Source organism: Hyperolius riggenbachi, chromosome 11, assembly GCF_040937935.1.
Source record: "Hyperolius riggenbachi isolate aHypRig1 chromosome 11, aHypRig1.pri, whole genome shotgun sequence".
NCBI classification, from domain to species: Eukaryota; Metazoa; Chordata; class Amphibia; order Anura; family Hyperoliidae; genus Hyperolius; species Hyperolius riggenbachi.
The window spans coordinates 208,172,005-208,188,124 of NC_090656.1; the positions used below are offsets into that span (position 1 = coordinate 208,172,005).

At 45.3% G+C, this 16,120-nt stretch overlaps 1 protein-coding gene across 3 annotated transcripts in view; it reads left to right on the forward strand.

Annotated features, from left to right (window-relative positions):
• USH1C (USH1 protein network component harmonin) overlaps nucleotides 1-16,120 on the forward strand; it is a 123,951-nt gene that overhangs the window by 19,368 nt on the left and 88,463 nt on the right. For all 3 annotated transcript variants that reach the window (XM_068260348.1, XM_068260346.1, XM_068260347.1), the window contains exons 3-4: nucleotides 5,172-5,315; nucleotides 6,174-6,312. In XM_068260348.1, coding sequence (XP_068116449.1) covers nucleotides 5,172-5,315; nucleotides 6,174-6,312 — 283 coding nt within the window. The remainder of the gene's footprint in view (nucleotides 1-5,171; nucleotides 5,316-6,173; nucleotides 6,313-16,120) is intronic.

A 16,120-nucleotide genomic window follows, 5' to 3' on the forward strand; every position in this document is an offset into this window, starting at 1 on the left:
GTGAGTGTGTCCTGCAAGACTGAGACTCTCCTCACTGGTGTGGATGTGAGTGTGTCCTGCAAGACTAAGGCTCTCCTCACTGTGATGGATGTGAGTGTGCCCTGCAAGACTGAGACTCTCCTCACTGCAATCGATGTGAGTGTGCCCTGCAAGACTGAGGCTCTCCTCACTGTGATGGATGTGAGTGTGCCCTGCACGACTGAGGCTCTCCTCACTGTGATGGATGTGAGTGTTCCTGGTAAGACTAAAGCTCTTCTCACTGTAATGGATGTGAGTGTGCCCTGAGGCTCTCCCCACTGTGATGGATGTGAGTGTGTCTTGCAAGACTGAGGCTCTCCTCACTGTGATGGATGTGAGTGTGTACTGCAAGACTGAGGCTCTCCTCACTGTGATGGATGTAAGTGTTCCTGGTAAGACTGAGGCTCTCCTCACTGTGATGGATGTGGGTGTGCCCTGCAAGACTGAGGCTCTCCTCACTGTGATGGATGTGAGTGTTCCTGGTAAGACTAAGGCTCTCCTCACTGTAATGGATGTGAGTGTGCCCTGCAAGACTGAGACTCACTGCAATCGATGTGAGTGTGCCCTGCAAGACTGAGGCTCTCCTCACTGTGATTGATGTGAGCGTGCCCTGCAAGACTGAGACTCTCCTCACTGTGATGGATGTGCGTGTGCCGTGCTAGACTGAGACTCTCCTCACTGTGACTCCTTAGAGTGGGGAGATGGGAGTGTGCTTTCCTGTAGTGAATGTTGCATGTGGTGTATGTTGTTAGAGGAGCTGTGATTGGCTGGCCCTGTAATGATTTACTAGCTGTTTCAGAGCGCTGTGACACAGATGTGACACTGTAGAATGTCTCCTTTATCCCGGGTGATTGACAGACACGTTTTTCAAACTTTCCAGCAGCTCATTGTTGTAGGATCTGATCAGGTTCCAAGCTGCTCATTGTTTTTTCTATAGAGATGTGAGTGATCGGCATGAATTGACCTCCTCAATTATTTACACTGTGCCAGGATTAGCATCCACTATCACCATAGCCTGTGGTGGTGCTATTTGTGTATTCCGTGTAGAACAATTGTGTCGATTTTTGTCATGTGGTGAAGATGTGGAGACGTCACACTCGGGGTGATTTATTAAACTGAGGGATTGCACATTGTGATTCCCCATGTGCTGCCATGGTTGCCTAAGCATTAGGTGAGAGGCAGCATAAAACCAAAAGCGTGAGTTGTTGCAGTTTTATTGCGATGCCTGGCTGCCATAGCACAGTTCCACTGACACGAATAGGGGAACAGTGCAACAACGTACACCACTCCCCATTTTTTTCCAGCCAAAAATGGTTCCTGCCTGATTATTATTATTATTATCAAATGAAAAGTCTGTCAGTTTAAATTTTAACATCTCTGTGCACGCATGCAGATGTGTGTAAGCATAGATCATCAAAAATTGAACTTTCTAAAACAGCGTACAGCGTCTCACAAAAGTGAGTCTTTTTTATATTTGTAAATATTTTATCTTTTCATGGGACAGCATTGCAGATATGACTCTTTGATACAATGTAAAGTAGTTAGGGCTGATTCACACTTGGGCGATTCTTCAGTGCTCTGCTGATCGCCGCTACAGTGTATTCCTATGGATACATTTACACTGCAGCGGTTGCGATTAATCGCAAATGCAGCTTTTCGGGGGCAATTGCTCTGTGATCCTCGTTTTCTTGAACGCAAATCGCGCAGAATCGCAAGATTTTAGTTCAAATCACCATCGCAGAGCAGAATGCGATCACGGGCTAGCGGCGCTCCAAACGCTGAGTGTGAACTAGCCCTCAGTGTACAGCTTGTATAACCATGTACATTTGCTGTCCCATCAAAATAACTGAACACACAACGCCGTCAATGTTTAAGGCTCGGTTCCCTCTTCAGCGGATGCAAAATAGACACAGTCCTTTTTGCATCAGCTCTGCACTGTCAGCATCTAAAGCTATCGCCGCTCATGTGTCTTGCCGCCCATCGCTTCCTCTGTACTCGGCTGGAAAGCCGTCAGGAGCAGGGGGATCTCCATAGGAAGCAATAGACCAATTCTCCCTAGCAACAGGGAGAAATTTTATTGGTCCACCATGAACCAATGAAAATTCTCCCTGTTGTTGAGGATTCTCATTGGTCTTTTGCAGCCCAATGGAGATCCCCATGTTTCTGCCCGTCACTGGAGCTGTAAACAGGGGACCAATCCGTGGCGGGACATGTGGGCTGTAGCCTGGGGCAGATGCGCTCCCCCATAGACTATATAGGGAAACGCATCTGCCTGGACCAGGGTTATTGTGGACTGTACAGAAGTGAGGTCTGCTTACTGCAACAGATCTTTTGCAGAGTGACAAGTGTGAAGGGCTCCGATTTATAAAATAGGAGCCATTCACAGTTTTACAATGAGCAGAGAACGGACAAAAAAATGTTCATTCTCCACTGAAGTGGTAACATAGCTTAAAGGGACACTTAAGTAAAAAAAAATGAGTTTTACTCACCTGGGGCTTCCAATAGCCCGCTGCAGCTGTCCGGTACCCTCGCCGTCTCCCTCCGATCCTCCTGGCCCCGCCGGCAGCCACTTCCTGTTTCGGTGACAGGAGCTGACAGGCTGGGGACACGAGTGATTCTTCTCGTTCCTGGCCACAATAGCGCCATCTATTCTGCTATAGCATATATCATATACCATATAGCAGCATAGAGGGTGCTAATGTGTTTAGGAACGCGAAGAATCACTTGCGTCCCCAGCCTGTCAGCTCCTGTCACCGAAACAGGAAGTGGCTGCCGGCGGGGCCAGGAGGATCGGAGGGAGACGGCGAGGGCACCGGACAGCTGCAGGGGGCTATTGGAAGCCCTAGGTGAGTAAAACTCATTTTTTTTGTTTGACTTAAGTGTCCCTTTAAGATTTCACCTAAATCACTCATTAATTGGATTGTGAAGAACTCAAAGGAAGAGAGGTTTGATTGTTGTGAAGAAGGCTTCAGGGCGCCCAAAATAGTCCAGCAAGTGCAAAGAACGGCTTCTAAAGAGGATCCAGCTGCGGAATCGGTGTGCCACCAGTGCAGAGCTTGCTCAGGAATGGCAGCAGTGAGTCTGTACCCACAGTGAAGCAAAGACTTGGAGGATGGACTGGTGTCAAGAAGATCAACAAAAAAGCTACTTCTCTTAAGAAAAACCTATTATCTGCAAAAAGTACAGGGTTTGAACTACTGAACACTGAGTTCAAGTTATTTTTCTCTGATGAAGCAAGCTCCTTTCCGAATGTTTGGGGCATCTGGCAAAATGAAGCCCTAAACGCAATCATCATTCTTGTGTTATGCCATTAGTAAAGCATCCTGATCCCAATTATGTGAAGGATTGCTTCTCATCCAAGGGATTGGGCTCACTCATCATGTGTAGTTCACAAGGGAAGTTGGCACACCTATTGTTCATATATGGGTGCTTGACGAAGTGACCTGGGCAATGTCACATCAATTCAGTCCAAATAGCAAAGATCGTCAGCACACCAATCTCCAACACACATACTATTTATTGTGCCAGTTTCCACACGATACACTAACAATTGTTTTGGAGGCCACACAGGGTCCCCCTTTAACCACATGCCTTGATAAAGGGGGACCCTGTGTGGCCCACGAAACAATTGTTGGTGTATCATGTGGAAACTGGCACAATAAATAGTATGTGCGTTGGAGATTGGTGTGCTGACGATCTTCACTCACAATGTTGCCTAAGAACACAGCCATGAATTAAGAATGGTACCAAAACATCCTCCAACATTCTTCCAACCATCCAAGAACAGTTTGGTGAAGAACAATGCATTTTCCAGCAGTATGGAGCACCGTACCATAAAGTGAACCCGAGGTGAGAGTGATATGGAGGCTGCCATATTTATTTCCTTTTAAACAATACTAGTTGCCTGGCAGCCCTGCTGATCTATTTGGCTGCAGTAGTGAACTGAATTACGCCAGAAGTAAGCATGCAGATAATCTTGTCAGTTCTGACAATATTGTCAGAAACCCCTGACCTGCTGCATGCTTGTTCAGCGTCTATGGTTGAAAGAATTAGAGGCAGAGGATCAGCACAGCAGCCAGGCAACTGATATTGCTTAAAGGGAACCTTAACTGAACGGGGGTAAAGAGTTTCACTTACCTGGGGCTATTACCAGCCCCCTGCAGCAGTCCTGTGCCCTCGGCACCGCTCTGGAATCCTCTGGTCCCCCGCTGTCACTTAGTTTCGTTTTTGACGACAAAAATACGCGTTGCCGCATTCCGCACGCGTAGATATGCATTTGTGAATGCGTCCAATAATACGCATGGTGGGCGGCGACTGGTGAGTCGTCAAAAACGAAACTAAGTGACAGCGGGGGACCAGAGGATTCCAGAGCGGCGCCGAGGGCACAGGACTGCTGCAGGGGGCTGGTAATAGCCCCAGGTAAGTGAAACTCTTTACCCCCCGTTCAGTTAAGGTTCCCTTTAACAAGAGATAAATATGGCAGCCTCAATATTATTCTCACCTTGGGTTCCCTTTAAGGCCAAAGTGATAACTAAGTGGCTCAGGGAACAACACATTTACATTTTGGATCCAATACCAAGAAAGTCCCCAAATCATAATCCAATTGAGAACCTGTGGTCTCAAGAGGTGGTTGGACAAAAAAACCCCTAAAATTCTGACAAACTCCCAAGCACTGATTTAGGAAAGAAGGAGTTGCCATCACTCCGGATTTGGGATAGAAGTTGATTGACAGCAAGCTGGAGCCAATTGATGAGGTCTTGACAAAGAAGGGCCAACACTGCAAAAATTGACTGTTTGCATAAACTTCACATAATTGTCAATAATAAAAAAAATGACAAAATGATTTAAAAATACTGAAGCAGCAAATTTTGTGTAAACCAGTATTTGTGCCATTCTCAAAAATGTGGTGATGTCACATTGGGTGTGTGGTTATGTTGGTGGGGATGCTCCCATCTCGCTTTAAAGATGTGGTGATGTCACGCTCAATGCATGATGATGGTGGTGAAGGTCCTGTCATCCTACCAGCAAGAATGTGATGTCATACTGTTTGTGATGATTGCAAAGGTAGTGCTTCTATCTCAGTCAGGATGTTGTGATGGAACATCAAGTGTCCTTCTTGCCAAAATGTCACATGTATGATTTGCAACCTATAGGTCAATGAAGTTGGCAGTGTTTGTTGGCGATTTGAAACTGGTCATCAACGAACCCTCACGGCTTCCCCTCTTTGATGCCATTCGGCCTTTGATACCGCTGAAGCATCAGGTGGAATATGACCAACTGACACCTAAACGTTCAAGGTAAGGCTTGGTGCTTATTCACCTATACATTTAAGCAACTCAAAATAACCGTCCTTGTCCTAAAGGGTGAGTTATCATTGGTTACTATGGGCTGCCAATCTCTGCCTGTTTTGGGGGCTGGATTGAAAAATCGTTGATATAGATAGAAGATTTCAATATAAGTGTCAGCAGTGGTGGGCAGTTATAGGAAAATGGTTGTTGGTGAATTGATTCCATGAGATGAAATACAGTTATCTAGCACCAAAATCTCAATTTTTATTTTATTTTTTGATTTTTTTGCACCATAACTTACAAAATATGTAGTACATAGTCTAGAACATTTTAATCCAAGAGATCAACAGAAAGCAATACAAGCATATTTTGTAGCAACAGGCGGCAATCAGGTGTCAGCATCCAAACACAACTTATAAATCAACCCCATAGTACAAATAAGGTTGAACATAACAGTAAAAGGGAGAAAGCGAAAACATTAGTCTGGGCTACATCAGACAGAAAGCTGTGGGATATAGTTTGGTGTCAACCATAAGAGCGGGCTGTCCCAGGGGGAACCAGGCTATCCAAAGGGCCCATTTTTGGCTGAATATAGTCAGTGAAGATTTTAAGGTGTGAAGAATTTGCTCCATGTGGTGTATCCAACCATGAAGATGGAGGCAACGGTCCTTTCCAGAATTTTGCGATTAGGTATCTATTAGCTGCACAAATCAAAGTTACCAAGTTACTGTATTGCGATAGTTTTTGGTGGTCCCCAGAACTGCAGAACCAACAAGGAGGTGTACATCACAAGCAGGTGGGAAGTGTGTCTAGCGATTTCTCCACATATAGCATTTTCTCATACATGTTATGGTCTTGTGTCTGCAGGAAGCTGAGAGAAGTGAAATTGGACCGATCTCACCCCGATGGTCTCGGTTTCAGTATTAGAGGAGGACTGGAGTTTGATTGCGGCCTCTTCATATCTCACATCTTGAAAGAAGGCCAGGCAGATAATGCTGGACTGCAGGTGAGGCCACCAGATAGCATCACCCTGACTTCACTGTAGAGGTAGCCTGACATTGGGCCTGGGGAATGGGGGTTGCAAAAAGAAGCCATTTTGGATTATTCACTGTCCTTCAACATTCCATACTATCTAGCATCATCCACACTATTCCATATACAACATGCCATACTATCTAGCATCATCCACACTATTCCATATACAACATGCCATACTATCTAGCATCATCCACACTATTCCATATACAACATACCATACTATCTAGCATCATCCACACTATTCCATATACAACATACCATACTATCTAGCATCATCCACACTATTCCATATACAACACACCATACTATCTAGCATCGTCCACACTATTCCATATACAACATGCCATACTATCTAGCATCATCCACACTATTCCATATACAACATACCATACTATCTAGCATCATCCACACTATTCCATATACAACATACCATACTATCTAGCATCATCCACACTATTCCATATACAACATACCATACTATCTAGCATTGTCCACAACATTCCATATACAACATACCATACTATCTAGCATCATCCACACTATTCCATATACAACATACCATACTATCTAGCATCATTCACACTATTCCATATACAACATACCATACTATCTAGCATCATCCACACTATTCCATATACAACATACCATACTATCTAGCATCGTCCACACTATTCCATATACAACACACCATACTATCTAGCATCGTCCACAACATTCCATATACAACATACCATACTATCTAGCATCGTCCACAACATTCCATATACAACATACCATACTATCTAGCATCATCCACACTATTCCATATACAACATACCATACTATCTAGCATCGTCCACAACATTCCATATACAATATATGAATAAAACTGAACTAATAGTCTTTCCACCATCCTCTTTGCCTGATATTACAATAAATGTTAACAACACGTCTATAACATCAGTTCCCAAAGCACGGTGCTTGGGGGTAATATTTGATTCTTCTCTCTCATTTACTCCTCACATTAACTCCCTAACCAGCTCCTGCCATTTCCAACTGAAAAACATAGCACGTATCCGACCTTTTCTCTCCAATGACACAACCAAAATGTTAGTACATGCTCTTATTATATCTCGATTGGACTATTGCAATATATTGCTTGGTGGACTTCCAACTAACCGACTACCACCGCTCAATTCTGTACTGAACTCTGCTGCTCGACTCATTCATCTCTCCTCTCGCTCTTCCTCTGCTGACCCTCTCTGTCAAGCTCTTCACTGGCTACCAATTAATGAGAGGATTCAGTTCAAACTCTTAACCATAACCTACAAAGCTCTCCACAATCTCTCTCCCCTGTACATCTCCTCACTAGTCTCCAGATACCAACCGAACCGCAATCTCAGATCTGCACACGAGCTTCTTCTATCCTCTTCTACAATTACCTCCTCACATTCACGGGTACAAGACTTCTCACGTGCCTCACCCCTCCTCTGGAATGCCTTTCCACAACACATCCGCCACTCTCCCACCTTTGAAATCTTTAAACGCTCCCTCAAAACCCACCTTTTCCGACAAGCATATTCTCTAGCTTAGGCCATGCACCCACTAAATAACCTAATTACGCACTGCCTGTGCATATACTGTATACTTCCACACCTCTTGTTTCCACCCCATTCCTTTAGATTGTAAGCTCGCAAGGGCAGGGCTCGCACCCTTTTGTGTCATGGAATGTTATTAATTTAATTGATACCATACTATCTAGCATTGTCCACAACATTCCATATACAGCATACTATACTATCTAGCATTGTCCACAGCATTCCATATACAACATACCATACCATGATTGTATTATCCTACAGCACTCTATACACACCATACAACGTACCATACCCCCCTGCATTTTCCACAACAAGCCATATACACCACAACACACCACAACAAGATGTTGCATCTTCTACAACATTCCATGTAGAATGTATCATATTGTCCTGCATCTTCCAAGCACACCATACAACATTCCATACTGTCTTGTATCTTCCACAAAATTCCATGTACACCGTACCATACAGTCCTGCATCTTTTACCACATTCCATGTACACCGTACCATACAGTCCTGCATCTTCTACAACATTCCATGTACACCATACCATACAGTCCTCCATCTTCTACAACATTCCATGTACACCATACCATACAGTCCTGCATCTTTTACAACATTCCATGTACACCGTACCATTCAGTCCTGCATCTTCCACAAGATTCCATGGACACCGTACTATACAGTTCTGCATTTTCTACAACATTCCATGTACACCGTACCATACAATCCTGCATCTTCCACAAGATTCCATGGACACCGTACCATTCAGTCCTGCATCTTCCACAAGATTCCATGGACACCGTACTATACAGTTCTGCATTTTCTACAACATTTCATGTACACTGTACCATACAGTCCTCCATCTTCTACAACATTCCATGTACACTACACCATACAGTCCTCCATCTTCTACAACATTCCATGTACACCATACCCTACAGTCCTGCATCTTCTACAACATTCCATGTACACCATACCATACAGTCCTGCATCTTCTACAACATTCCATGTACACCATACCATACAGTTCAGCATCTTCTACAACATTCCATGTACACCATACCATACAGTCCTGCATCTTCTACAACATTCCATTTACACCATACCATACAGTTCAGCATCTTCTACAACATTGCACAACATACAATACAGCCCACCATCTTCTACAACACCTCATGGACACCGTACCATACAGTCCTGCATCTTCTACAACATTCCATGTACACCGTACCATTCAGTCCTGCATCTTCTACAACATTCCATGTACACCATACCATACAGTCCTGCATCTTCCACAAGATTCCATGGACACCGTACTATACAGTTCTGCATTTTCTACAACATTCTATGTACACCGTACCATACAGTTCTGCATTTTCTACAACATTTCATGTACACTGTACCATACAGTCCTCCATCTTCTACAACATTCCATGTACACTACACCATACAGTCCTGCATCTTCTACAACATTCCATGTACACCATACCCTACAGTCCTGCATCTTCTACAACATTCCATGTACACCGTACCATTCAGTCCTGCATCTTCTACAACATTCCATGTACACCATACCATACAGTCCTGCATCTTCCACAAGATTCCATGGACACCGTACCATACAGTCCTGCATCTTCTACATCATTTAATGTACTGTATATTCCTGCGTATAAGACTACTTTTTAACCCTTGAAAATCTTCGGAAAAGTTGGGGGTCGTCTTATATGCCGGGTGTCATTGATGCCGGGTGATATGCCCTATCCTGTTACCGCCTCTCAGATCTCCCTGCTGAGGGAGAGCAATCTATTCTTCCATACCGCTCTGATAAACAGGCAGACAAGGACAGCTGACCAGTCTAAGGAGAGTTGACCAATGCAACAAGTCAATTGACTATACACTGTTATATACTGGGTAACACATACAGTACAGCACCAGTATCTGTTCATACACAGCACCAGTACATGATTTTTAAATTTTTATTTTAATTTGGTGTGCGTTGGAAGAGGGGTAGTCTTATACGGCGAGTATATCCCAAACTCCATATTTTAACTGGAAAAGTTGGGGGGCCGTCTTATACACCCAGTCATCTTATACGCCGGAATATACGGTACACCGTATCATACAGTCCTCCATCTTCTACAACATTCCATGTACACCGTACCATACAGTCCTGCATCTTCTACAACATTCCATGTACACCGTACCATACAGTCCTGCATCTTCTACAACATTCCATGTACACCGTACCATACAGTCCTGCATCTTCTACAACATTCCATGTGCACCGTACCATACAGTCCTGCATCTTCTACAACATTCTATGTACACCGTACCATACAGTCCTGCATCTTCTACAGCATTCCATTTACACCATACCATACAGTTCTACATCTTCTATTGCACAACGTACAATACAGCCCTCCATCTTCTACAACACCCCATGGACACCGTACCATACAGTCCTGCATCTTCTACAACATTCCATGTACATCATACCATACAGTCCTGCATCTTCTACAACATTCCATGTACACCGTACCATTCAGTCCTGCATCTTCTACAACGTTCCATGTACACCATACCATACAGTCCTGCATCTTCCACAAGATTCCATGGACACCGTACCATACAGTCCTGCATCTTCCACAAGATTCCATGGACACCGTACCATACAGTCCTGCATCTTCTACATCATTTAATGTACACCGTATCATACAGTCCTCCATCTTCTACAACATTCCATGTACACCATACCATACAGTCCTGCATCTTCTACAACATTCTATGTACACCGTACCATACAGTCCTCCATCTTCTACAACATTCCATGTACACCATACCATACAGTCCTGCATCTTCTACAACATTCTATGTACACCGTACCATACAGTCCTGCATCTTCTACAACATTCCATGTACATCATACCATACAGTCCTGCATCTTCTACAACATTCCATGTACAACGTACAATACAATCCTCCATCTTCTTCTACAACACCCCATGGGCACCGTACCATACAGTCCTGCATCTTCTACAACATTCCATGTACATCATACCATACAGTCCTGCATCTTCTACAACATTCAATGTACACTACACCATAGTCCTGCATCTTCCACATACATTCCATACTGTCTTGCACTTTTTCACAACTTTACCTCTACCTGGTGGCCTCTGAGGCTTGGTGCGGACGGATGCGTGGCCCTCCATGTGAGTTTGGGGTCTCTGCAGCTCCTGCGCAAACTTCATCTAGCATTCCGGGTGACAGGGGCCCACTCCAGAGCTGCCTCTGAACCAGGAAATGGTTGCCTGGTTCTGAGCCAATTAGGCCAATTAGGCTCCTTTCAGGCTTTGGAAGGGATTGATTATATTATTTTATATTTTTTTTTTTAATGAAAAATATGTGGTGTATGTAGCTTAACTTTTCGCCACAAGATGGCGATAGACACACTCCCTGGATTACCAGGAAGTGTTTAATTATTTTTTTTAACATTTTCAGTCATGATCTTTATTATGAATAGACATGGCCCTGAACGGGGTCATGTCCATTCATTACACGCACTGAGATTGCTATGGCGAAGCCGTGCTTCCCTTCCCCAACCGCCAACACGGAAAACCGACAGGGTGCACAGAGCCGCGGCACGCACACGCACCGTCGCTCAAACACTGGACGCGGATACGCGTCCAGATAGATTTGAACGCCGCCTATCTGGACGAGAATACTCGTCCAGATAGGCTTAACTTGTTAAAAGTGGTATGAAACCCAGCTTTTACTCTTTGCTCTAAAAGATTATTTACTGCGTAAAATCTACTACCACAAAAAATTGTAGCAGAACAGCATTCAAACAGTTAAACACAGCACTTTGTTCTTCAGTGGTAAGCTGGAATGCTCCTTGCTTTAGTTGGCAGCTTCTGGCCTCAGAAGAGCTGATAACTAGGGATGATCAATGAGATGAAAATTGATCCAAAATTATGCATATTTTTATACAAATGTATGCAGTTTGAAAATGGACCGATCAATTTAAAACCAGGTTTAAATTGATTGGTCCATTTTCTAGCTGCATACATTTGCATAAATTAGCATCAACTCAGGAGCAATTTGCATCTCTGTGATCATCCCTACTGATAACATGATCTTTTGTTTACTTTCCTTTGTCGGATACATTTAGTAAACATTAACAATGTGCTGAAACTGAGCACTCTCTGCTTTTAGTATATGTGCAACTGAGAAGTGATCACTGGATAGATTTTAATATATAAATACAGCATCTATGCAATGAAATGCAATGGCAGCTTTCAGAGCAGATGAACTGTACCGTACTTTTGGAACGTGTCATTTGTAAATGGACAATATTACTTGTGCACAATAGCAAATATGATAACTGCATGAGTAATAAAAAGTAGGAAAACACATTTTTATTGAATCAGTGGCGTAGCAATAGGGGTTGCAGAGGTAGCGACCGCATCGGGGCCCTTGGGCTAGGGGGGCCCCGAAGGGCCTTCCCTCAAGCACAATATTAGCTTTTTATTGGCCCTGTGCTGGTTATAATCACTTCTATAGATGCTTTGCATAGTAGTAATCATTACAAACTGTTCCCCATCCCTTACTTGCACCTCTGACACTGTGGAAATCCTTGGTAGGTTTTGGTGCGTCGTATCAATTGTTATGTATAGAGTGCTTGGGGGCCCCATGTAAAACTTGCACGGGGGCCCATAGCTCCTTAGCTACGCCACTGTAATTGAATGCAATGTCAGAGTTTTTCTCACTTTAAAGACCCAAATAAAACTGCACATAGCGTAGTATGGTTTGCCCTTACATATTTTATGGTGCTGGGGGATGTTGCTGGCTGCCTGTGTAAAAAGCAGAAGTGGTGAGGGTATGATATAAACGCTATAGCTGGTGATTCGCCTGGAGAAGTGATGGATGGGTGGACAAGGCATTGTGTCGCTCCCCCCCATCAGGGGGGGACATCCGTGACTCCCGTCACGGGCCCGGCCCTGCAGGGGGGCCCCATCCCTGCCGCGGCCCTGGCGGGTGCCGCCCGGCCGCCGCTCAACCCCCCATGACCGCTGCTCCCTCCCTCCCTCCCTCCATCCCTCTAACCGCCGCCGCCTCCACCTAGTCAGACCCCGATCAGACGGCGACAATAGTGCGGGCGCTAGGACCCAGCGCCCGCACTGATATGCGGAAGTGACGTCACTTCCGCATATAGAGCGGGTGCGTCCAGCGCCCGCTCTGGTCGGGTCGCCGCTGATCTTGAGGTCTGACGCTGGGCAGCACTCACTGGCAAGGTAGGGGAGGCAGCGGAGGCGGCGACGACGACGACGGCGGCAGCGGCTGGGGGGGGCGGCTCCCTGTCACTCGCTCACTAGCTAAAGGGCCTCCCTGTCACTCACTCACTACCTAAAGGGCCTCCCTGTCACTCACTCACTACTTAAAGGGCCTCCCTGTCACTCACTCACTAGCTAAAGGGCCTCCCTGTCACTCACTCACTACTTAAAGGGCCTCCCTGTCACTCACTCACTACTTAAAGGGCCTCCCTGTCACTCACTCACTACCTAAAGGGCCTCCCTGTCACTCACTCACTCCCTAAAGGGCCTCCCTGTCACTCACTCACTACCTAAAGGGCCTCCCTGTCACTCACTCACTATTAAAAGGGCCTCCCTGTCACTCACTCCCTAAAGGGCCTCCCTGTCACTCACTCACTAGCTAAAGGGCCTCCCTGTCACTCACTCACTACTTAAAGGGCCTCCCTGTCACTCACTCACTACTTAAAGGGCCTCCCTGTCACTCACTCACTACTTAAAGGGCCTCCCTGTCACTCACTCACTACTTAAAGGGACTCCCTGTCACTCACTCCCTAAAGGGCCTCCCTGTCACTCACTCACTAGCTAAAGGGCCTCCCTGTCACTCACTCACTAGCTAAAGGGCCTCCCTGTCACTCACTCATTAGCTAAAGGGCCTCCCTGTCACTTACTCACTAGCTAAAGGGGCTCCCTGTCACTCACTCACTACCTAAAGGGGCTCCCTGTCACTCACTCACTACCTAAAAGGGCTCCCTGTCACTCACTGCCTAAAGGGCTCCATGTCACTCACTGCCTAAAGGGCTCCATGTCACTCACTACCTAACCTGGGGGTCCCTGTCAGAATCCAGGTGAGAGGTGTCTACCATAATAAGGGGGCATTCTGCCTATTTATGTGAAATGCTGTCTATTTATGTGCCTCATGACTGCTGAATTTGTCTTGTTGGGGGCCTAATGATTGAATTTTTACTTGTTGGGGGCCTCATGATTTGTTGGGAGCCTCAAGATTGCTGAATTTGTCTTGTTGGGGGCCTCATGATTTGTTGGGGATCTCACGATTGCTGAATTTGTCTTGTTGGGGGCCTCATGATTGCTGAATTTGTCTTGTTGGGGGCTTCATGATTGCTGAATTTGTCTTGTTGGGGGCCTCATGATTGCTGAATTTGTCTTGTTGGGGGCCTCATGGTTTGTTGGGGGCCTCATGATTGCTAACTGCGAGACTATGGGAAAAGCTGAATCATTACCATATGAGACAATAGCATTAAACCTACTTTTTTAGCTTTTTTAAACAGAAAATAAAACTGGGAGGTTCTAAAAAAATGATGGAGCACTTCCTCCTTCCGGCTTGAAGGAGGAAGTGCTCGATATCGAGGCTTGCAACGCGTCCATTCGGACACTTGCACCTCGTTGAAACGCTGGGTGGAGAACGGCGTTCTGGGTAATTAACCCCGCCGCATCTAGCCACTCAGCTGTGGCAATTAGAGCTAACTTGAATCACGAGTATCCACCGTGGTTATTCGTGATTAATTTGTGGACAGCAAGCCTCCAACTAGCTCTGCCAACATGTAATGGCTACGCACATTTCTCAGTTTGTGTGGGGGGGGGGGGGCCCGGACTGATGATTTGTGAGGGGCCCCAAAATTTCTGATGGCGGCCCTGCGCTGGGTTCTCACGCTGTAATGTTATCTCCCCTCACTGTTGTACACTTTTTAGGCAGAATACAGTGATGGGAGTCCGTGAATCGTGTCTGCAGTCATTTCTCTATGCCTTTGTGATTTCTCTATCTTCTTTGTGCCGGAGTTCAGACTGCTTTATCCGCCGCAAGGAATTTGTATTACACCTGTCCTGACTACAGTACGGCCACCACTGAATGCAGATGTTATCAGATTGTATCGTATTTTGCAGAATTGCCAGATTCATCTCGCTTTACAAATCACAGAAGATGGATCTGTCAGTCTGGTGTCTTTTCAGAGCGTTCAGTGTAGGATTTCTCTGTTTCGTGTTCTTGCTGTGCTCTGAACTGCGTTGTCACCTATACAAAATATTACTGGCAGTAGTGCTAGACACAGCCATGGATATGTAAAAACATATATATAAAAAGCATGGTGGTGTAATGGTTAGCGCTTTCGCCTTGCAGTGCTGGGTAACTGGTGTGAATCCCAGCCAGGTCAACATCTGCAAGGAGTTTGTATATTCTCCACGTGTCTGCGTGGGTTTCCTCCGGGCACTGCGGTTTCCTCCCACATCCCAAAAACATACAGATACGTTTTTGGAATGTAGTAACTTTGGTCAGCTGCTCCCATTTAATAGCATTGCTTATTGATGTTTATGCAGAGCTTCTGTTTGGTTTCAAGGTGCGTTTGTAGTTTCTTGGGGGGGCTTGTAGGCCATTCAGAGGCGGCCTGGTGATGCGCTGATCCACCTTTGCGCAATTTAGAATTTTTACTTGGTAGCGCACCCAGGCTATGCATATGCATAATTTAGGATTAATTAGTGTTAGGGCCCCTCCCATGGGGGATGACTTCTTCGCAGTGGGAGGGACGAGTACCTAATAAGTTGAATGCAAGCTATTACGGAAACCAACATCCTCCAATGGTAGACAGGTGCATTTTTTAATGCTGGGTGTGTATTTTATTCCACTAGTGGGGCTTGCACTCTCAAGCAGGTAGTCATAAGGATGCAATCTGTTTTTAAGTAGCGCTGTTCCTTTCCTCGCCATGTACAAATGTAAGTAACTTTGGTCAGCTGTTCCCATTTAATAGCATTGCTTATTGATGTTTATGCAGAGCTTCTGTTTGGTTTCGAGGTGCGTTTGTAGTTGCTTGGGGGGGCTCAGCACACCTCTGATTGGTGGCCATTCGGAGGAGGCCTGGTGATGCGCTGATCC